At 38.2% G+C, this 24,178-nt stretch overlaps 1 protein-coding gene across 1 annotated transcript; it reads right to left on the bottom strand.

Annotated features, from left to right (window-relative positions):
- Nucleotides 1-3,881: 3,881 nt before the first annotated feature.
- Nucleotides 3,882-24,116, bottom strand: NSUN2 (NOP2/Sun RNA methyltransferase 2). Its single transcript, XM_030265717.4, has 19 exons — nt 23,880-24,116; nt 23,638-23,795; nt 23,361-23,465; nt 23,146-23,251; nt 22,463-22,534; nt 19,858-19,942; nt 18,832-19,024; nt 18,334-18,408; nt 17,107-17,237; nt 14,000-14,073; nt 10,906-11,036; nt 10,242-10,338; nt 8,947-9,122; nt 8,328-8,420; nt 7,752-7,887; nt 6,448-6,528; nt 6,072-6,210; nt 5,109-5,148; nt 3,882-4,450 (listed from the first exon to the last, which is right to left on the bottom strand). The coding sequence occupies exons 1-19, from the start codon at nt 23,955-23,957 to the stop codon at nt 4,045-4,047; spliced, it is 2,376 nt and encodes a 791-aa protein (XP_030121577.4). The 5' UTR covers nt 23,958-24,116; the 3' UTR covers nt 3,882-4,044.
- Nucleotides 24,117-24,178: the final 62 nt, after the last annotated feature.

The following is a 24,178-nucleotide window of genomic DNA, read 5'->3' as shown; positions in this document are numbered from 1 at the left end:
CTCTTGGAGTCTGGAAGAATATTGTTGGCAAGCATAATTGTATATTTACCCCATTCTTACATAAATGGTAAGAATTGTTTTGGCCAGCAGTCATATTAGTTTCCCTTTGAGAACAGGCAAAAGTCTCTTATTAACACACCTGAAAGCATTTGAGCAACACAAAAAAAAAAAAAAACAAAAAAAACCAAAAAACCCCAAAAAAACAGCTAGGGAGAAGCCTGTAATTTCAAGGGGTGACAAGCAGAAAATGGGAAGAGAGAGGCAAAGCATCAGAAATACAAGGTGATGTATAGGCGTGTTTTCAAGTGATGGAGTTACCCATCCTGCCAAAACCACACATGGATAAATCATTTAAAGAAAAATTTTGGCTGCCTGGGCAAGCACTTATGTAACCAACAGCTTGCTTAAATGTTAAGTGACTAGAAATACTAGAAACTTAAATTTGTAACACAAACAGCACGACCCTAGAAGAAAACCAGGTTTTAGTCAAAAAACAACACTGGGGTGTGTTTACGAAACGCAGAGCAACAAATGAAGGTGCAATTAAATAAACCATGTCTGCGGCAGCGGGCTGGTCACAGGTGTGGCAGTGCCGCGATGCCGCGGGAGGGAGGAAGGCGCGGCGCGGTGCGGTGCGTGTGTGATGCTGCGGCACCGCGCGTGCGGAGCGGCCGCGCTGCCCCAGCTGCGCAGCCCGGCAGGGCAGGCGGGCACGGCGGCCAGATCCGCCGGGACGTGTGCCGGGAGAAACAGCGCTGCTCTTGTCTTGTTGGCTGGGCTTGTTTACAACTCGTCCCGCGCACAGCGAGCGTGCCGAGCGCAGCTCCGGCAGCCGCGCAGCATCAGCACGCCGCCCATTTTTTCCCAATGCAAGAAATGCATGCTCTGATTTTCCTTCACCACAGCTTCAAAAAGGGGCTGTTATGTGAGCTAAATTGCTTTCTTTTGCTGTTTAATCTAAATTTGAAATTCATGGGCAGGGTTTTTTGAAGGGATCTGTATACTTTGAGAAGCCTCATTGACTTTTGGTAGGATTCGGACCTTTAAGGAAAAAGGATAAATCACCTCAGTGGCACTTGGCTACAGTCTATTAATTTTCCAGCAAACTAAAGAATGTAAATTCTAAAAAATGTCCGAAAGTAACAAATTACTAGCATCAAGTAAATGGTGAAGAAAAGCATCCCATGTGATGAGTTCCTTTTGTTCTCTCCTCAGCTTTCTAGGCTTTTCAGTCAGTAGATTTTCTTAAGGATCCAGCAGTGAGGACCTCCCTGAGCAGCACATCATAAGACTATTCATTTAGATGTATGAAATTTTTTGTTTTCCCCTCTATCACATATAAAACCTACTGCCATCAGTACAAACATCTACAGTCCCATGTTTCTAAAAACCAGCAATGCTAACTAGAAAAATCTCACAGAATTTAATAGAGACTACTTATGAAGACAGACTTCATAATTTGTGTTCAAGCTTAATGTGATTGCTTATCACTTTTCTTTTGTCTTCCTTTCAAATTATTTGCAGCAACCACCCAGGCAAACAGAACACACCCATTTTATTGGGCTCCCAGCTTGGGAAACTGAGATAGTGCTTTCAGCCACTATCTACAAAATTTTGTGCATCTTCCTTTCTGGCTATCAAGGCAAGATCAACTGGGACAGAGCTACTGATGTAAGGAAACTCTTAGTATTAAAAAAAAACAAAACAAACAAACAAACAAAAAACCAAAAAAACCCACAATAGATCTGCAATCTCTGGTTTTGCTTGCAGATACAGAAACTGCTGGACAGCACAAGAAAATAAGACCCCTAGTTTCTTAGCTTTCTCCCACTTGCACTTGACAGCAAAAAAATACACCTCCAAAAAGCCAAGGGCAAAGCAAAACAAAGAAACAAACAAAAAAATCCAACAAAAAAACCCCCCAAAACCCACCAAAAACAAAACAAAAAAACCCTATAGATAACACAGGAAAATGGGATTACGGAGACCATTAAAAATTATGGGCTCTTATTCTATTACAAGTCTAAGTTATACCCATTTTCGGTTTATGATACAAGAACTTACTTTTCTTTAGCTCCCAGATAAAAGCTTCCTACTTTCATTTTAGTCTGCCAGTCATAAACTCAGTAAAAAAAACCTAACCAGGACAGGTAATTTTCTATAGTTTGCTTTCTGTTGGATTGTCCATATCAACAAGTATTATTCTCAGTTTAACCTGTCAAATTTATATTCTTAGCAGAGCCACTGACTGAAAAGAAGCTGAAGCTGCTGCTAAGGAACATCACTAGATACAATAACAGCAGGCATAATTCAAAACAAATTTTTGTTTCTTCACATAGGTTTTAACACTTGACCATTTTATAATTTATGGAGATCATCAGAACATAAAAAGATGGATTCAAATCATCCTCAGGGCTGACTACTGCAGACTACAATGCTGACTTGTGATGCTGGTCTTTTCCACCCTTCTTCTATTTCAAATGTCCAAAATGCCAAAATAAATGCAAAGATATGAAAACATGATTGAAGTTTCAAGTTGCAAAATCTTTTTCCTCATATATTTAAAGAATTAAAAAATATACTTTGCACACATCTCTGCTCAAAAGAAAATTCTGGTATGCTGTTCTTCAGCCTAAGGAGCTGCCAGAACAGAAGCTGTCCCATCACAGCTCTCTACTCAAAGAACAAACTCAAATCTTAGCAAAATACAAGGACAAGAACTGATTTTTTATTAACCTATTTTATGGACTCTCAAGAGGCAAATGAGTCCTGTCAATGGTTCCTCACTGCAAGAGACTAATATCTCATCAGAGGACATGGCATTATTTCACTTTTATGTCTGTCCCTCAAGAATTCTCCCTTTGATGAAGTAGTTCAAGGGCAGACATCAAAAAGTCTGTTGTAGCAAGGTACAGCAAATGGATCCAAGCTACATAAGACTTCATCAATAAAAATACACACGGTAAAATTCCGCTTGACAAGCACAACATCACTGTGGTCCTAGAGGAGGACAGTACCTTGTACTGCTGGTCACATTCCTTTCAGACCAACTTGACAGAAGTACAGAGTACTGTTGAAACTAAGCAACAAAGGATAGAATTTATATTCCAAGTCTCTGAGGTAGCCAACTTTTTTTAAAGTCAGATTAAATAAATTACCCTTCTAGACCTAAATAACCTTTTAAACATCTACTATACAACAACATATAAATCACCATGCTTTTTCTTTTAAACTATTATTTCAGCTATAAACAAGTTATCTTACAAAAATTAGAGATGACTCCCACTTGAAGAATTGACAGAGGAACAGATGACCACAGCAGATTTGAGTGATGGTCACAGACTTCCCAGGCACATTCAAGACAGGAGTCTGAGGCACACTCAGCACACCTGAAGATCTAGCTAACAATATTTACTAGCTGGGTCTGTCAAGCAATTAATCACCTTCAAGAAGAACCTCAGACATCAGTCTCTGATAAAGTGCATTCTGCTTTTTTTTCCCCACGATGCTGGACATGGTTTTCTTCTGAAAAACCATTCACCAGGTTGTCAGTCAGATAAGCTGTATGTGCACTTGTATGGATACTCACACCGATTCTCCTACCCTTTAAAGAACCTGCAGTTATCAACAGCAACCAGATCAGGTGGTAGGTGGGGTAAGCAATCATAGGAGAAAAAAAATGGCTTTGGAATCTATATGCTTTAAATGGAACCCCAGGTTTTTCTTCTGAAGGAATTTTTGACCACTTACACACATGCACACTTGTGCATACCACTGTTCCATTAAAAATACAGACTTGAAATTTTACTGGTCTGTTGCCAGCAACAGCCACATAAACCCACCAATAAAAAGGAGTTTAAAATGGTGAAAAAGAGACACACTTGAAGGGAAATCTCTTTATAGCTTTCATTTAAAATATAAAACAGGTGAAGCTTTAAAAGAAGAACATCCCATTCTGACCAAATTTTAAAATACAGTTTCATGCTAAAAGCAAAAGTCTGGATGTGAGCCTCACGGAAGCTGCCAAGCAATACAGAAAGAAGCCTAATCTTTCACATTACTTGCATCTGTATCATTGCCTTCCTGGCTTACATGAGTGCTGGCATTCTTACTAGCTTGATCTAAATCCTCAATTTTATTTTCTGTTTCCATAGCACTGCTTTTGGCAGGACTCTGGGAAGACTCTTCACCTATGTCTGCTTCCATTTTTGTTACTAAATCATGTTCTTTATCTTCCACGTCCATGCTTTCCTCTGTTTGCACCAGTCTGTGTTGAACTTCTTCCTCAGTTTTGTTTTCCAACTCTTCCTCTTTCCTCTTTGCTTTAAACACTTCAACTCCCATCATCCTCAGGTAATGAAGTCTCTCATTCTTGGGCACAAAGGCACGCAGTGATGTCTTCCCTTGCCAACCACACAGCACTATTGGACACTGAAGATCATGAGGTTTTCTACAAACAAGTAGTTAGGTTCAGTCAATTATGACAAAGTTCATCTTCAAAACTTCATTTTATAGCCATACACCAATTCAGTTCTAACACCGAATGCATTTTGTAACTATTCACAGAAGATGAAAGTACATTGTTCTTAAATTCAACACCTACACAGGCACCTGCTTGTCTACAAGCAAGTGAGGAAGCCAAAAACCCAGAAACTGAATGCTATTAAGTTTCTGCAACAAGCAAAATAATTTTTTGGCTCTGGTTTCAAAACTAATACAAAGAACAGCAAAACAATAGTTTACATTAAGAAAATTCTCAGGAGTTTTGCCCACAAAAGTTACGTTGTCCACAAAAAGGAACAATAAAAAGCAACTTTTTCCATTCCAAATGTTGGACTTTAGAGTGAAACAAATAAATAAATCACATGCAGTGATCTGTTGATCTCTGGCACAACTACCAGCTCTCCTTTATGAAGCTAAATTCTATGCTTGTTTTAAGAATTCACTGATAAGACAGCTTCTTTCCCTGTCTTATTCTCTTTATCCTAGATGGCTTTACTGTTTCCCTCACTGCATCTCTATGCCTCTACTTCTGTTTTTGCTGAGTGAAAATAAATTCTTGTCCAGGTCTTAGAAGTGCATAAATGGAAAGCAACACATCTACTTACTCAGGGTCTGGGTCGTACTTCAGAACTATACTTCCCATCGCTACAGGGAAGGGGGAACAAAAACAAAACAGATGTGTTACTTGGTACAATGATACAATGATTGTAATCTGAAAATGTTCAATAAAACAAGTTTTTAGACAAACACAGAGCATGACATGGTTAGCAATTATCCACATCAGTACACTGAATTATAGACAATACCAGATTTTATTCCCTTTTTTTTTTCAAACCAAAGTATGTATATAGTCACAGACACAATTGCCAACACTGGCTCCTCCAAAATCCCAAACACACAAATTAAAATACAAAATCCACACAGTGTATTAACTCACTCAGTGAATCCAGCATGAAACTTTAACTTAATTAAAATGAACATAAGAGTATGCCAGACCAAATTTCAGAGCATTTTTTCTTCCCATTTTGTCTCATCAAACATGGAAGTACAAGGATCAGCAATGAATTTGAAATAAAACAATACCAAAAGGCTGAAAACCAATTTTCATATCTTTAAGCATCCAGTGTAGAGGAAATTAAAAGTTTAATATCAGTAGACATTGTTCCCCATATTTAAGAAAATAAAATCTGAGTAACTATATTTGATGCATAAGGTCATGACAAGCAATTGCAGATGACAGTTTCAACTGGAGCATTAACAGGCAGAAAAACCAGAAGTGCATATAAAATCTTTGTTCATCAGATATTTTAAATGCTGCCTCACAGCACTATTTTGCAGAAGTCCTAGTTTGGCAACTCTTCTGTTCCCTAAAGCTCAAAAACCTTAAGAGGCTGCAATCAGAAAGGACTACAATTTCTAGCAACAAGTGGCTTAATGCTTACTTACCCAACAAGTATATTAAGATAAATTTAGTCAAAATTTTGAGTATACACAGTTTATGTTACAGGATTTCATAACCTGTGCAAAGTAGAAAAATAATTTTGTGACAGCAAAATTAGTAGGCTTACCCATATCCTTGACTTTCTTCTGTGTTTCACTGCTAAATTTACTTAAGAATGGATTTTCCTGGGTTAGGAGAATTTTGACATCTTCTATGCAGACATTTATAATCCTTGCATGAATGAATGGGTAAAGAGTATAAATACCCTGTTTAATAAACAAAGACAATTATTTCAAAATTGTAACACCAATTTCTGAAGTAAAAATGTTAAGAACAGTATGCACTTTACCTAATACCAGAAAAAAAAAAATTAAACCTTACTGAAAATGTAAATTACCATTCAGCTGACAAAGTTAATGCCAGCTGTCTTATAGGCTCTTGAGGAAACCGAAGTATCTCCTCGATACTTTGGTTTCCTTGAGATCACAATGCTATGCAATTACCTCTTGTGCTAATCTGAATGCACATCCAAACTGTTCACCATCACTGTTGCGAGACCAGACTTTTATCCCTGTGTTGATAACCTGCAAACGGCAAAGCCAATAAACATCAGTAAGGAGCATAAATTCTAAATTACAACTCTGAACTTGTTTTTTCCTCAATTCTTCAACTAAAAGTTCATTTGCACTGAATACTGAATTAATGTGAAAATTTAGTCAAGGAAAAAAGCAACTCCTGCCATAAAAATGTGGCATTCCCTCAACATAAAATGTCTTTTACTCCTTTCCATATTGAAAACCGAACAGTGTGAGGAAGTGGCAGTTTTAAAAAGAGGGCAGCAAACTACTAATATCTAATATAAATTTTAGTTTGAGTAAGAATTTTCTGTGTGATTCTGGGAAAGTCAATCAAGGACAGGATTTTAAAAATGTACAAGTGAATACTTTTTGGACACTACCTATCCTTTGTGGTACTCAAGCCTCACTACCTAATATAATGCACCAGTGTCTTAAAATTTTGTCTATTATGTAGCCATTTCCTGCATAGGGGATAAAAGAATAATTGTTTATCCATCTCAAAGATCTGTTGCAAAGATGTATTGAATTTCCTCAAAAATTTTCAAGATTTGACTGGATGAGGCCCCAGAATGTATCTGATCTAGCTTTGAAGTCAGCTCTGTTTGATGTAGAAAGGAAGCTGCCACTACATGACCTCATTCCAACCTAAATTACACAATGACTTTTAAGACAAATCTTTAGCATTTGCAAGACATTTTCCACGGGGAATCATAAAAAAAATTCCCTCTGATTCAAAAAATCTACTTATTATCCCTTTATCACTCAGCTTAATGAACTTTCAAAATGTTTAATTGTTAAAATTACTTTGAAACAATGTCTCTATATATTACAGCCAGTAAATAATTCAGCTGAACTTATCTTTTTGGTTTGCTTTCAAAGCTCCTAATACTTTTATAATTAAGAGGGTGATAAATACAACATCATCAATGTAAACTTGTAAAGTTACCTGAAGACTACATAAAAATGCTGGCACACACACACAAGAGTTATATATTTCCTCTCTCTAGTTTGAAGTTCTCTTTCATCCACCAAAAATGTACTGATTTTCATCTCAGAGACTGTTATTTACCTCTCAGAGTCAACTCTTCATCTCTAACACAGGAGGGACAGAGAGGAAAACATTAATTCAGACTTAAAAAAAAATATAGCCTGTCAGAGGGCTAATCCCCTATGTAAACAGTGTACTTGGCAAGTTCAAGGAGATATACACTGATGCTTATGAACCATACCTTCATCTTCTCACTATTGTTCAGAAGCACATTCCTTAGCTCCTTAGAAACCATGTACAGCTGCCTCTTTTTTCCTTCTTGAGTTCGAGTCAGTAAATTCATCTTGGGAAATGATGGGTCCAACGCATAAAACTTCCTGTGGCCATAATACTTGTTTTGATTAACTGAGCAATAAAATCACATACTCAAAATGCATGGTTTTGCCCATTTCCTCCAGCTATCTCTGCAAACACTTAGCATTTTGGCTTCAGAACACAAAGATTAGACTTTCTAAGCTGCATGACATCAGAAAAGACAAGCTGTTATAGACACTGAGACACACTGGAAAATTTCCAGCACAAACTCTAGTTAGCTATTTTCATTTAAGTGTTGAAGAGAGGAGGCCCTGGTGCAAAGTCAGGTGTTAGCTATTTTCATTTAAGTGTTGAAGAGAGGGGGCCCTGGTGCAAAGTCAGGTGAAAGCTGTTATGCAAGACCAACGAGACCCATCCTTTGTAATGAACCAAACTTGAACTACTAACATCCCTGAACTAATAGGAATCTTACTGCCAAAACAAATAGATCTTTTTTTCTTACTGGATAGGAAGGAACAATGGATCATCTTCAGGGAGAAACACAAAGGGGTCTTCTTTAAAACCAAACAACTTCATTTTTTTAGATGGTGGCGGTCTAGAAAGGAAATAAAATTGCATTGTCAATTTCACTAAAATTTCACTTGCTTAAAAATCAGTATATTAAGTTCAGTTAGTCAACTCTTGGCTTATTGTAACAACAGTATGCCAAAGAGAATATTGGCATTTTCTTGTGCTTCACTAACACTACACACAATTTAACTTGTTAAAATACAGAAGTGAAGCAGTGCTTGGAAACAGAGTTCACAAAAACAAGTAAACAGAGATTTCTGATGGAATGATTGTGAAGGCAATACAGATCTTCCAACTTCTGAAAGTATTTTTTCCCCTTAACAGAGAAGAGTTAACAGAGAAGAGTTAATAGACTTAACAAATGCTAATAAGAAAACTGGTTATTTTCTCACATTGCTGAATAAAAACTGACAAGACAGAAAACATGGAAATGCAAGACAACTGAATTAATTCATTATTTTTCTTGATTGACTTCTAAATTACAAAAGAACTACAGAATACTCAGCAATTGAGGAGCTGTCACAGGACAAATACTTAGACGTGGTCCTTACCCGCACACTCCTTCCTTTTTACTCTGCTCAGTGTCCAAGTTCTGCAATTCTTGTGTTTTCTTAGACTCTTCATTTTCAGCAAGTTTTGGTTCTTCAATAATACAGTCAGAACCATTACCTGAATTAGCTGCTGTCACTTCAGTATCTCCTATTCTTTGTGGTAATTTCTGATGAACCTATTTCAAATTACAGTATTTTCAAAAAAGTAAAAGTAGCATTCAACTTGTAACAGAAGACACCTATGTTCTCTCTTTGTATATGCTTAATTCTTGTCAATTTGTATGCAAGTGCTTAAACAGATCCATTCAGGGAGTTAATCTAATTACTAGATCAAGATACCATTATAAATTGCTTTTACCTCCAGTACTGATCTGGACAGTTTCATACCAACTGTCCAAGAAAGCTATTTTTGTACCATCTACAAAATCACGTTCAAGCACGTAGAGAAGACTATTTTAAAACAGGATCTGCTGTTTTCCCCCTGATACTCAAAGTGACACATGCATCCTGCTGCTGCACACCTTCTGTAAGAGTGCTACAACGTTTTAACTTGGAAGAGTATAAAGTATTTGGAGGGTGCTTACTTCTGAATAAATGCTTCTTCCCTATTGCTACATACATTTTCTCATAAGTTGTTCTATTGAAGCAAATCAAATAAACACCTTAAAGGGATTCAAACAAGACGTTCTTCTCACAGACACGACAATCTAAGAGATCAGATAAATCACATCAACTTAAAACCCTGTTGACAGGATTTTAAAGACAATTGACAACAAATGGATTAAAGGCAGATGGCTGAAGCTGCTGCTCCAAACAGTTTTATATCCATTCCCCATGCTGCTGATCTGCTAATCTGTTAGTGAATCACTCCTGAGCAACCAGCCACGGAGTGAGATAAACTGAAATCAGAATTAGCTTATAACACAGGAGAAAAAAAGCTTTTTAGCAGAGGACCACACACAGCTGAAGGAAGTGACAGCTTTAGCTATCTGATATAATCTGCTTCTGTAATTCTTTCAAAGCTTTAATTTTAGGGTCAAGATTTAGCTTGTTGTTTTACTACCATTTCAAAATCCCCTTTCTTTTTTTTTCTTTTTCTTTTATTATAAAAGTTTTCACTGTTTTTTTCTTAAGTACTTAATGGCTTTGGGATTTTAGTTTTAATTGACACACTGAACTGTAACTGAAGGGCAGCTATGGAACAGTTACAGTATGTTTTCTATTATGTGCAAACTTAAAAAAAATCCCGAAACATCATTAGTAATTTACATTTTAGATAATTTAAAAGAAGTTACCTTAGGCTGACGTTTATTCCATGGCATTGGAGACTTTTTTATTAATACAGCCACAAAGAAGCCACCTGTGTTCTGATGATGTGGCAATATCCTAAGACTAGAGAGAAAAGAAAAAAGATGTTGCAGCATATTCATAACTGCATTCAGAATCATGAAACACCAGAAGGTTCACATGTTTTACTTTCAGGATAAGGTAAGTATTCCTAGTAGGATTGTGTAGATTTAATTTATCAAACAGGATCTAAACAGAGCGTTCTGGCAAAATTACTTCCATCAATGCAACACATTCATTCACCGTTCACATTTGAGCTTGAATGACTCATTTCTAAACAATATTTTTAGAATAGCTGTGGAAAGCCTGTACATGCAAGTAAGTCACACTGTCAATATGTTAAAGTTTTACATACTTTTTCAGTAATTTTGACTGTTTATTTCTATTGTATGCAAAGAATTTGACCTTTTCAAGTGAGCACTTACCCCTCTTACGCAACTTGCAGTAATTTCTCCTGATTCACTGGAGTTAAAATATTGTGCACTGCCATTACATATGAATCAACCAAAATATACTCAGACCTACACATTCCTAATCTGACCAAATTATAATTTGCCCACAACCATATATATTACATCAAATTTTCATAAGATCTACTCTAGGAAAACTTACCAGCGCTCCAGATTCATTGCCTTTAGCTTCTCTTCATCTTTCACTGGAAACATAGTAGGACGTATTTGTGTTTGTCTATTTGAAGGCACATCTTTCCACTCCTCAAACCATTGTCCATCTTTCAGCATCACCTTCAAAGTGATAAATATAAATTCAGTGAAGAATATAAGTCACCATTTAAAAAGTTTTAATTAAAATAATTGTAAACCAAGGTTCAGACACCAAATAAAGAAGTTATCTTCTGGTAGAGAAAATTAAGTTCTTTAAAGTGTATTGTTTCTTTGTGCATTGTATGTGTATGCTTCAGAGTAGGAGATTCTTGCCAGCTGCAGCTCTTTGTTCCACTTCATATGCTTCAAAAGAAAAGCATACAGTCATAGTGCTGAATCAAGTACAGACATCTCTGTTAACCTGCTAAAACATGTGAACCACCAAAATCCAGTGGAAGGACAGTGGTGAAATACACAAGATCGGTGAACCATCAGATTTAAGATACACTACTCCTTTTTTCCCCATGAGACTGGCTGTGAAACATTGTATTATAGGCAGCTTCCAAGCAGTATACAAGGGAAAAGAGCTACTGCAGTCTAGTAAAGATCAAAACTGAAGAACCCCAATTTTATTACATAAGAAATAAGCAAGAGTGCAGATAGGCAGAAAGCTGCATGAGACGGGCATAGACAAGTCACTGACAGAGATGTGTTTGTGGAGAGTTGCTGAAGAAATGTCCCCAGGAATTTTCTAGCATCTGTACTTCTACTTAGAACTCAGAAATTATCTACAGATCCACTCTAAGACAATGTGTAGACATAACATCACCTCAGTCTGGCTAAGGGTCAAAGCTTTTGATGAACTCTTAAGATACAAGCAGAAGGTTAGAGCCTCAACTCTTACAGGAAGGCATTCTAACATTCTAGATGCCTGTCAAAGCAAGGATACCAAAGTGAAAAAATAAGCCAGGGAAAATTTGACTTCAGAGGTCTAGATGCCTGGTTTTGTACTGGATGCTAAAGCTGTAAGAAAGGTCCTAAATGGGGATGCACAGGGCAAACGCATAAAATTAATCACTGAAAGGAAGGTCCATTTTTGTTGTTAAGGCATCAAAGTAAGGCAGTTGCAGTGATGGCGACTTCAGGACTGGCAAGTATGGTGAAGTGGTTTCATGCATGTCACTGTGACTGTCTTGAAAGTTTAGACAAGTGCTCTAGTGGAAACTGAAATGAACATTTATCTAGACTAGTGTCACTAAAAACTTTGGAATGCAGATTTCAGCATCATGAAGTCTGGCACTTCTCAGACACTGATTAGATCACACCTTGTGCCTTTCTACATTTCCTGAAATAGAAATTACTGTACTTACAGAATTAGTATTTCAAATCAAAATATGCTACATTTCATTGTGCTAGATGGAGACAAGACAGACTGTACTTCTGAACTACTCTTCTTTGGAAGTCACAACTCAAGCTTGAGAAAAACCAACAAAAGGAGTGATAAATAACCAAAGTAAAAAAAAAAAAACAAAACTATTTTGGTTTTGCTAGAAAAACTGCCTAGTAGTCGTGTGCTGTTCAGTTTTGGTTTACCAGCCTAACTGGTAAGTTGGTGTGACTGATAGAATGACAAAGCACCAAAGAACACTCTGAACTCTTCTCTATTGCACATTTTACTGACCACCTGTTAGAGCAGAAGGAAGAGTAAAAGTGTTGCAGGAACAGACGACCAAATCTGGAGGTAAAAAGGTGTCTTCCTTCAAGCCCAAAATAATCCTCTGGAGTTCACTCATCATCTGGTTTAAGGAGAGAGTACTGAATGCTATTTCCAAGCACCCAAGTGTCCCTTGAACAAAACCTTATTTCTGTTTTTGCTGTTTCCAGAGATTTACAGTCAACCGATGTTCAGGAATATTCAATGTAATCAGTCACAGAGTTCCTAGAAAACAAATACTGCACCAGGGAACAAAAGACTATCCCAAGTAAAAACATGCTAGCCAGTGAGGCATGAAAATATACAGTAGCAGCAAATTAGGTCTGAAGAGAAAGTCTGGCAAACTTTCAACACATTTTATCAGACTAGGTTTTAAAACCTGTTAGGGAGATTTATATTTCAACTGCAAAGAGAGAAATAGATGCTACAGGGAATAGAATATACCCTTAGTGATCATTATATAAACATATATATAGTGCCTTTATGGAGTACAAAAAAAAAAGTAAAATTAAGATCACAGAGCCATAGTTATGCATTACATTTATTCTTCAGGTACAAGTATTCAGTGTAATACTTGTAATACTCTAGGAACTGTAAGAATAAATCAACTAGTTTCTAAGCTGCATTTACAGTGGCAAAACATACACAAATATTTTATTCTCTGCGTCTTATTCATTAGCCTGTACACAGGCATAAACCTACCTGACATTGCAAGAAACTAGTGAGATGGTAAGACAGGACACCCAATGGCATTTCAAAGGCACAAACTCATAACTAAAATTTAATCAGTATCTTTCCCCACTACCAGGATGGCCTTCTACTTTTCTTGACTCTACTCTTGACAGGAAGCTGATGCAGCTTTGGGGTTTTTTGCCCCTCCCTATTAGTTTGTTTCTAGAACTGAAATAATTTAAGGTCTGGAACAAAATACAGGATTCTGTTACTATTCTAGGATTAGTCACATCACTGCAGGCGTTACAGCTTATTTGCAGATAGTTTCATAGCTTTGACTTCCAAATGAAATAAAATAGACCAGCTGAAGAACTGCAGAATCTAATTTTCACGGACCCTGAAGACAGAGATAGATGGCTAACATTAAAAGTGGTTGAAATTATGTTGCCATCTACAGGCCACATACATGCAACAGAATAGGGAATTTAGCAAGAAAGTATAGAGACAGAGGAAAGAAACCTAGAGGTAAGGGGAGAGCAGATGAGGAGAAAAGAACCTACCCCTGCAAAAACTTTCAGCTTAGCTCTCTCCGCTAAACATCAAATCACTGCCATTAATGCAGCTCAAACGAATGTTGTGAAATGTTACACTTCAGAATTTCCCTAATTTAACACTCTGCCACAGACCAAGAACTTTACAAAAATATGAGGTTAAGTACCTTCCATTTTGTAATTCCTGGCATTCTCTTCAAACCTGGTAACTCAGAAGAGACATCAGCAAGTTCTAAGGCACCTGAAATCCCAAGAATATAAACGTTTTGAAAACAGAATTTAAGAGTTATGTTACCAATTGACTTTTAGAAAAATAGTTTTCCTTAAAGTTTTAAGCCGTTTTACAAATAGTACTTTTTAAAACTTTCTAGAAATAAAACGCTATACAACTTATACCACTTACATTAAGAAAGGAGGTGAGAAGAACTGTTAATAATAACTACATAATATGTAACCATAAATTAGCCAAAATATAATGGTTCGATATTTTTGTAGCAGCTGCAGGGAAATACTCTTACAACTTGTATCATTAAACATTAGTGTTCTAAGCAATGAAATCACGGAAGTCCTTATTCTCATTTACTCAGTATTTGGATTTACTGTACTGATTAAGTATTTTTCAGGGAATAACTTTTGGTATAACCAAGTCTTCTGAAATGCCCAAATATTCTAATTTAAAAAGCTCACAATCTCAATATATTCCAGTGAGAGAGGAAAGAGAATTTGTTATTTTTAAAATGGAAAGGAAAATTCCAACTCTTTAACACTAACACGACAAAAGACTATGTGCCTAAAATATGTCAAATCACTACAAGAAACATCAACAGGGTATAGCTTAATTTACTGAATAAAACCTTCAAGCTGCCTAAAGTCCAGAAGGAATGATATAAACATTTACTGTTTAAATAGGTGATCTCCTAGAAAAGAGTAACTTTTAACATTGCTTTTCTGTGATTCTAAATATTTAAGTTATTTAACAGTCAGGTAGGTTTTTCCTCATGTTGTACACAATTTATCAACCTGTTCTACATGACTTCAACCATTTACTCTTACAGTGAGAGCTTAAGCAAGTCTTTTAAATAAATGAAAAGGAGATATACGAATTAATAGAAAAATTCAAAAATGACATCTCAAATGTGATTACAGCTGATGTTTTGCATCCATCCTTTGAATACTCCTGCCTCCCTACAGCATGACTTCAGTTGATGTCTCAAAGATTACACCAGACTTACTAGGCACTGAAGAGTCTGTCAGATGTGCTACAGTTTCCAATAGCTGCTACATGGTACAAAAAAGCCTTCTCCCTATTCCCTCCTGTCTAAGGGGAAAGCAATCTCTCATCTCCTCCACACATTTGCTTCACCAAGGTAACTCTGTTAGAAACTACCAACAAAACTTCTGGACTGACCTGAACTAATTCTTGAAGTGCAATGACCTTTGCAGACCACTGCACAGCCTCTTTACGACTACCTTCTTAAGCTACACCTGTGTTCAAGTTTCAAGGATAACATTCACTTGCTGGGACACATCATAGCCTCCCAAGCATGCCTCAAAATACCTCCACTGGGCAAAGACCAGACCTGAACATCATAGCCAGTCCTTCCTTCAAAGTATTGAATTTCCAACAGGTGCTGTAATTGCTGGCCTCCACATCCTACTGCTTTTGTGTTCCTATCCCAATTAGTTCTTAATGCTTTCCAATCTTCCCACTGTTAAAATTAATGCTTGCTTACTATAGCCTTCAATAAGGCCACTGTAATTTACTGCAAACATGTCTACAATTACCAAAGAAACTACTTCTAAATAAAAATGTCCTTTCACAGAATAAGCTGAGTTGGAAAGGACCCACCAAGATCATCGGGTCTGACTCAGGCCCCTGCAGGACACCCCAAGAGTCACACCATGTGCCTGAGAGCATTGTACAAATGCTTCTTGAACTCTGTCAGGCTGGTGCTGTGATCACTTCCCTGGGGAGCCTGTTCCAGTGCCCAACCACCCTCTGGGTGAAAAACCTTTGCCTGATAGCCAATCTAAACTTCCCCTGACACACCTTCAGGCCATTCTCATGGGTCCTGTCACTGGTCACCTGCCCTTCCTCTTCCCTTCACGAGCAAGTTTCAGACTGCAATGAGGTCTCCCCTCAGTTTCCTCCAGGCTGAACAGAACAAGTTACCTCAGCCACTTGTCATCAGACTTTTCCTGTAGACCCTTTATCATCTTTGTTGCCTTCCCGTGCATGCCCTCTAATAGTTTAATGACTTTCTTATACTGAAGGAATCAAAACTGCACACAGGCTATAAGATGAAGCTGCCCCAGTGCACGGAAAAGTGGGAATAGAAATTACATAGTCAATTCCTAATTAACCTGTAAGCACTTAAGCTAAAGTGTTGTTTCTAAGACAATGAAATTTCACGCATAATTTGGGGCTAGAATAGCTACTGGCACAATGTAAACATTACACAAAACAGGCTACCAAATTCCAGAGTAAATGCAGCTACAGGAAGCAATAGAGCTGGCTTCTGCTCTGTAAAAGGCTCAACTTTAAAAAGTCTGTGGAACTTTTCATGCCAAATCCAATTAGATGTATTCCATATTTCAAGTTATTGATTCAGAAAAAAACAGTATGCACCAGCTACTAAATGGGCTACTGAACTCTACTATCACAAAGGGATGCACTGCAGCTTCCCAGTTCATCTCAGTTTTTCCACCTCTTGTAACCTCAGCTTTCACATGCAAGACAAAAATGCAAAAAGAACCCCATGAGTTTAAACACATTAAAAATCCAAGCATGTCAAAATGTGGGGCAAAGGATGCTAAAGGTATCAGTGACTCCCACCTACTGGTGTACAATTACTTCACTCTAGCTGCTTAACTACACTCCAGGCTTTTTACTCCTGTAGTGCACAGCAGCAATGTTCCACACTGAGTTTTCTGAAGAAATTACAGATGTCAGACATAGATTCCAACCAGTGAAAGCAGTTAGTGGGAGCCAGATAACAGAGACTGAATGCCACTGATCTGTAGAAGTGTGTTCTGTATCATTAACACAACTCTTCAGGTTTTGTATTTGCAGCTGATTCACACCCATTTAAGAAGACTGCTCATAGCAACATTAATGAAATCCTAGTGTTACCAAAAGACTTCCATAGTTGTGCAAACTAGCAGCATATTACCCACACTAAGCTTATCACTAGTACCATCATACACATAGTCTTTTTGGACTGAGGGAAAAAAAATAAAAAAGAAAGAGTTCCCCACTCTGTTCAATTCTCACCTTGACTCTTTTCCAGCAGAGATGCGATCACAGCTTCATTTTCAATGGGATTCAAGGAACATGTGGAATACACCATTCTCCCACCTTCTGCCAGCTGTTCAACACCACGGGTTGCAATTCTCAACTGCAGTCTAACAGAATACACTTGATCTAGCCAGCTATCATTCAGGAACCCACAAAAAGCTTTACTGCAGACACACAACTCTCCATGGACTAAGCCAGCACTTGGGGAGTTCTGCAGCTGTCAGCAGTACACAAATTACAGTCAGTGTTGAACTAAGTCAGCTTAGTGCACTCTATACTGCAGACACATTCACTATTTAACCTATTAAATTAAAGCAACAATTAGGTCAAACATTAACACTAACGCAGTATACCTTTGAATATAACATTCTCTATTTTGTTCTTTCTAGTACCCCATCAGTTTTATTATGAAGTACTCAACAGTAGAAAAATAACACCCAAAAACATGACTCTTCTCAGAAATCCAGTTAAAATGAGAAGTAATCTGACTATTACAAATATTATGGACAACATAGCTTAACCAGCAACGGCCTTCTGAGAAAGGTATCACTGAGCTGGACCATGAGTTTAGACCCTACCTGCATATTTCCAACTGAAATGAAACCTGCAATAATTAATGAGTTGTCAAGAAGTCACAGGTCAGCTGAATCACAGTAACCAATGGCATCCCCAGCTTGTTGAAAATACACAGTAAAATGTTCTGAGTTTTTTAATCTGTTTCAAGCACTACATTTTACCATGTGCCTGCACTAGACTAAATACTCGTTCACCATCAGTTTACATAAATCCATCTGGGGTAACTGAATTTGTGTATGATCTCTAGAATCCTAAAGACTTTAAAACATCACTACTAAATTTTACAACTTACTGTATTTTCCAGCAGTATTTTACCTGCTTAAATGCTAAGAATCCCAACCAAGTGGTTTGTTCCATTTTAATAGCTATCCTGTCTAAATCAATTCAGTGAATATTTCCATTACAGATATTTGTAACAACACAAGCAATTTAGATTCACATGCTTCCCTCCTCACATCTGAAACCCTACACTTCCTCTCAATAGCACTAAGCTCTTGATTTGAGAAAAATTACTCTTCCTAGTCTCCACTTTATCATATATTAACATGTGAATGCATGCAGATGTTAAAGATATAGAAAAAGGAGAGAAAAATGAAAGAAGTGCAGATGTGCAACAAGCATTTTTACCCATGGAGCTGCAAACTGTTTTGTGTTGTCCATTTCTTCCACACATCAATGTTTTTCCTCATGGTTCCATCTCCGCTGCAACAGAGGTCAAACAGATTTGTATTATTTGTGTGTAAGACTCTTTCCATATCAAAGTCATTTATAACAGCACAAAAAAACCAGTCCCTCTCCCTTATAACTAGTTCTCCTACACCGTTCTGTTTCGTCACTGTCTTTATATTTCAGTGTCCCAAATATAAGGTCAAAATTTGAAGCCCTTTAACTATATATATATATATATATATGTATATATATATATATATATTTATATATCAAATATAAGGACCACATGGAATGAAAAAATTCACCTCGATTCTGTATCCCCACACTTAGAAGACATTCTACACCATAAATTCTAACTCATTAACCTACTCAAAAGGCACAATTCAGTAACATAAAAAATTTAGCACTGCACTTAAAGCAATAAAATCCATGTATCCAAGTTTACATGCAAGGTACCTGCAGGGGACATCACATAAAATCCTGTCATAGAAGAGGATCTCTTTTCTTCCATCAACATCTATTTGAAGGTTAGGAATGCTGGAGGCATCATGATTTACCACCATGATGCATGGACTGTTTAATCTCTTAGCCTGATGAACCAGCAAATAGCAGCGCTTGTTGTCGACATCATTGGCAATTACAAAACCACCTGGGAACATAAAATAGTGGGAAAATGCTTTACTATTCAACAGATAAATAACTTTACATAGTTTATTACCTTGTCTCTGAAAGTTCTGTAAATCTTTCACTAGAGATTTTTACTTAAAAGACTGCTCATGAATAGGGGAGCCTTTACTGAGCATAAAATAACTTAAAGTATATTGCAGGCTAACTGATGTGTCATATTCTCAAGAGTTTTAGCTCCCATCCAGTGGCAGTAAGACACAGCCAAGGGCCCTTCAACTTTTGAAAGGAAAACCTCTAAAACAGAAAAAAAACCCCACTGTCACCGAAGACAATCTCTACATGAGCAACTTTTCAGCACAATGCAGAAAGAATCCACACACTCATTACAATTTTACAGTGTCAAGGGGCAGTATTTTCTGTGAGCATCTAACAAAAAATAAAGATTCTGAAGCTTACAAAAACTATAAATATCACAACTTCTTAAAGTCTAAAGCAGCTTAATCCAGTGTTTGCAGGATACCATGAAAGTACAGAGGCCACTATCTACAAAGAGATGATTTATCAGATATTCTGATAATATCAGATAATATCGGATTTATCAGATATTCAGATTTATATACAGAAATCAAGCTCTAATCACATGTACCGTAATCTGAACTGAAAAGATACATATAACTGATGTCTGTTTTTCAAGCAAAGGAAGTCCATGAAGCTTCAAAGCTTTAATCTCATAACAACCCCTTGGGAAATTCAGTATGTAGTTAAATGCAGTTACTCATCTGTGACATTAAAAACAATCTACTACAAGAAAAAGCAGAAATTACAAGTCACAAGTTTTTAGTTTTCCAGACTTACTTGGAAAAGGAACATTCATGTCTGCATGCAACATTTCAATGAGCTGTGCAGTCTTAGATCCAGGAGCAGCACACATATCTAGAACCTACAAATACAAGAAAATTTTAAAAATTCCTGCCTTATACTTTTTCAGTACTTGAGAAATTTACTATGTTCTTGTTTAAATTAGGTATTTTTGAACATGCAGAATTATGATTGTTCTGAACACAAATTTGAAAAGAACAAAGTACAATTCTGTTTCTTGTATGCTTTACCTTTAAAGGTTGAAAATATAAAAAGGACTTTACTTTGTAGGGAACAAAAACATCAGCTGAAATAAAATATGGAAGAGGAACATGAATACAGATCTGGGGATGTGATCCTTTTATCAATTCACAAAAAATTCCAAATTAAGTTATCTGCAATGTTACATATATATTGAAGACAAAGTCACATTCAAGAGCAAATAGCACTTTTCTCTGAACTATTAATAAATTAATCAGAGACAGTATTTTATATAAATTGTATAAAAATGAATTGTTGTCCCTCCCCACACATTTACATTTCAATGCAAAAAAATCGGGGCAGTATAGTCTCCTGCTTCTTTATCTTGGAAGAAGCACCTGGGAAGTGTTTGAACTGCCCTGAGGCAGTTGAACATAACAGCAGAGACACCAACACCCAAATTCTAGCGTATTTCTCCCTCCTAATTAATCACTAACTCGGCTTGAGATAGAGTTATTGGTAGAGTCATTTCACAGCAAAACAACTGACATCTCACACTGTTCTCTTAAGCAAGGAAGCTTAGAGCCTTTCCTCTTGCCTAGGCATAGATTTTCAGAAACATATGTCTATCTCCTGGACCTTTGGCTCCAGTAAATATCAGCTGAAATCCTGCAATAGGATAAAGGATGGGAATAATCTGCTCGGCTCCTCATGCGAGCCTCCAGCATGAACAAGACCAAGCCAGAAGACAGACCCCTGAGAAACGCAAAGAGAGCTCCAGGCAATGTGTGGCAAGTGCTGTCGTGCAGCAGTGCTAACGCATCATGAAACACACTCTGCAAGAGAGTATCAGATCTGCTGTTTAAATTAAGAGATGTGATGCTACTGTTTTCTACTTTTGCAAATAATGCAAAAGATGATGAAGAATTCACAAGGCTAAACACATGCTAAAACTGTCCAGCAAATTGATGGTGGAGGAAAACTAAACGGGAAAATAGATTTAAAATTAACACAGCTATGGGAATGTTTGACAATCATTAATTTTATTCTAGTGGAAGACAGAATCAGCATGTTAGATTTGGCATACAGAACATGCTGGTTAAGCAAAAGTAACCTGCAATTCTGGTCCTAACAAGCAGCTCCTAAGCTAAGGCACTAAGGACCATGAAAGGTCCTAAATGACAAGTCAGGGCATCATTACATCATTAAACATTTGCTGTTTTGGCACAAGCGAGGATAAAGAACCTGTTCTTAATCTGATTTATGAAATCTTACATGCATTTCTGGCAAATGCTGCAGTACTCACCCAAAATGAAACATTCAATGTAAAGACTATATAATGTTAGCTTATCATATACAATGTAAGGTGTGTGCAAAAATATCCCCACAATTTGTGTTTTACATTAAGATGAATGTGTTCACCACCTGTTCAATTCCAGACAAAAATCAAAATACACTTGTGACACATCAGGACTGAGACTTTCAATTTACTATTCACTTAAAAGAGATGAGAAGACCTTGCCTCACATAAAACACTGTATGACATAGCTGTCATACACTGGGTTGGGTGAAAGTAGAAGAAAAAAAGGTGCAAAGTTATGTATGCTAAGTACTGCTAATATAAAAACTGCATACAAACTATTCTTTAAAACATGTATTAAAAGTTTGATAAACATAAAAATTTAGATACAGTATGAAAATTTAAGAAAGAAGAACACAACGTGGCTGCTTGAGATAGCAAGGCAACTAGCTCATTAATGAAAAGATCACAAAGTCAGAACAGAAAGTCTGCTACCGATATCCTCATTCCGGTGGTATGCCCTAAGAAAAGACCATGGGCATTCCTCACACACTTTCACTTAAAGTTAGCACCCTATAGTGTATAGCCACCATCAACAGCACGTCTCAGCTCACCCAAAATAATTTATCTAACAGATTATTTATAGAGTAGAATTTTTCAGCTTCTTCAAAAGGCATAGAGGACAGAAATCTACAAGGTAGGGAATATTATCACTTGCATCTTGAAAACTACATCTGTTCAGTGTGATGGAGAGAGGAAGTTAACAACAGTTATGTTACTTTAAAAGCAGGTTATAGCAAGAATACATAACTCAGACGCAGCTAAACACATTTACACTTTGAAAATAAGACTATGCAACTGCTTAAGATCAAAGTGTTTTTTGCAGGATATTGCACACAGCTGAAAAAGCAGATGTTCCTCTGATAGCGTTTTTGTGATCTGAACATTAGCTGAGTGTTGCAGTTGATGTGCAGAAAGCATATAATGTACCAAGATGAAACAGAAGCGTGTATCAGCCCTGATACTGCTCTTGTGATTTGTAATTTCAATTGAGCTAATTTCAGGGAAAAAACTTTAGTACACATTATATTCTAGACTTACCTTATGATGAGGGCTAACATTAAGCAGCAGAGGTGGGATCATACTAACAGCTTCCTGACGGCTGATGTTTCCCTTGAAAGGCAAAAAGAAATTAAATTTGGTTTTATTCCATGAAAGAATGCATTTCTTTTGCAATAAAACTTTTAAATTGCTATGTAATAAAAAAAGAAAGCAGGCAGAAACACACTACTTAGGATTAATTCTTTTAGATTTTAACAAAAAAAAAAAAATCACAGTATTTCACCCAATTGTAATTTCTAATAATTGTATATTTACTCCATTTATATTAATTCTGCAGTTTCGCTCAAAAGAGAGGAGAAACTAGCTTGAATCAAGTGACAAACATCCATCACTTAAGTGTTGTCATGCCCATGCATGCACTTTTTACCAGGTTTAAACATTTGGTTTAAACCTGGTAAAAACCTGATTATTTTACAGGGGTTCATTTTAACATCTCCAACAACAATAAAAAAATTACAATTAGTTTAGGCAAATATCTGTAGCTGCAGTTATACATTAGAATCATTGGATGCATCACTGCCAACTGCACCAAAAAATCCAGATTCTTCTGAGCCACTCAACTTCTGAGAGAAAAGGTAGATTCTCCACCTTTCATAATGTATTTCAATAAAACATTGCTCAGCATATGCCAGAAAAAAAATCAAGATCTATCCAAAACTTACACATTCTGTCTCGCTAACCAGAAACTGATGAAACTTTTCCAGCTGAGGGGACTTGCGTAAGATTTTTCTACTCAAGTTAGTGTGCCAGGCTAACTCTTCAGGATACCTGGTGGAAAAGAGACGGGAAATAAACAGAGGCGGAAGAAAGAGACCGATGAGCCAGGCTGGTTGCCGGAAACATGCAGAATGCCTAGTGTCGCTTCCAGATCACTCACCAGCCCAGCGACTGCGGCATCTCGACTTTTTGGCCATCCACCTCCAGGTCCTGGAGCTCTCGGAAGTACTTTTCTTTCAAGCAGTGGAGAATCTCTCTGGCGTGGCTGCATGCGAGAGACACCCGGAGGGACACCGGATGGAGAATCACGCAATCACAGGACGGCCCGGGTTGGAAGGAGCCTTAAGGACCGCGTGTTCCCACCCCCCTGTGGGCGGGACACCTCGCCCGGCGCCGGGCGGCCCTGGCAGCCGCTGTTCGGGAGCCCCAGCCCGTACCTGCGGTAGCCGGTGATGCGCAGCGTAGCGGGCAGCGGCTCCCGCAGCGCCGCCATGAACGCGTCCCACTCTCCGGCGGGCACGATGCCCAGCTCCCGGTAGTACCGCTCGAACAGCTCATTCTCCTTCACGATCTCGGGGTAGCCGCCGGCCCAGCCCTGAAGAAAAGCGCCGCCGCCGCCGTCAACCCGGCGGTCCCGGCGCTCCCCGCCCCGCTTCACCTGCCCCGGCCCGGCTCTCACCGCCTGGTCCCCGCCTCCGCCCCGCTCCTGCCGCTGTTGCTGCTGCTGCCGCCGGCGGTCCCGCGCCCTGCGGCCCATGGCAGCTAGGCGGCGGCCGAGCCGCGCCACCAGCCCCGCCGTCAGGAGGAGCGGCCGCTCCCACCTCGCCGCCGCTCCCGCTCCGGCCACCCGGAGGGACCGCGCGACGGCCGCGTGCTCCCGGCGCGCAGGCGCGGGCCCGCCTCCTCCCGTCGCCGCTTCCCGGCGGAACTTCCCTAGCGCCCGGCCCTGCTCGGCCCCACCCACAGCGGGCGGAGGGG

Source organism: Taeniopygia guttata, chromosome 2 (assembly GCF_048771995.1).
Source record: "Taeniopygia guttata chromosome 2, bTaeGut7.mat, whole genome shotgun sequence".
Classification (NCBI taxonomy): Eukaryota; Metazoa; Chordata; class Aves; order Passeriformes; family Estrildidae; genus Taeniopygia; species Taeniopygia guttata.
Note: the sequence above shows the minus strand (reverse complement) of the source record. Positions and strands in the feature narration are given on the sequence as shown.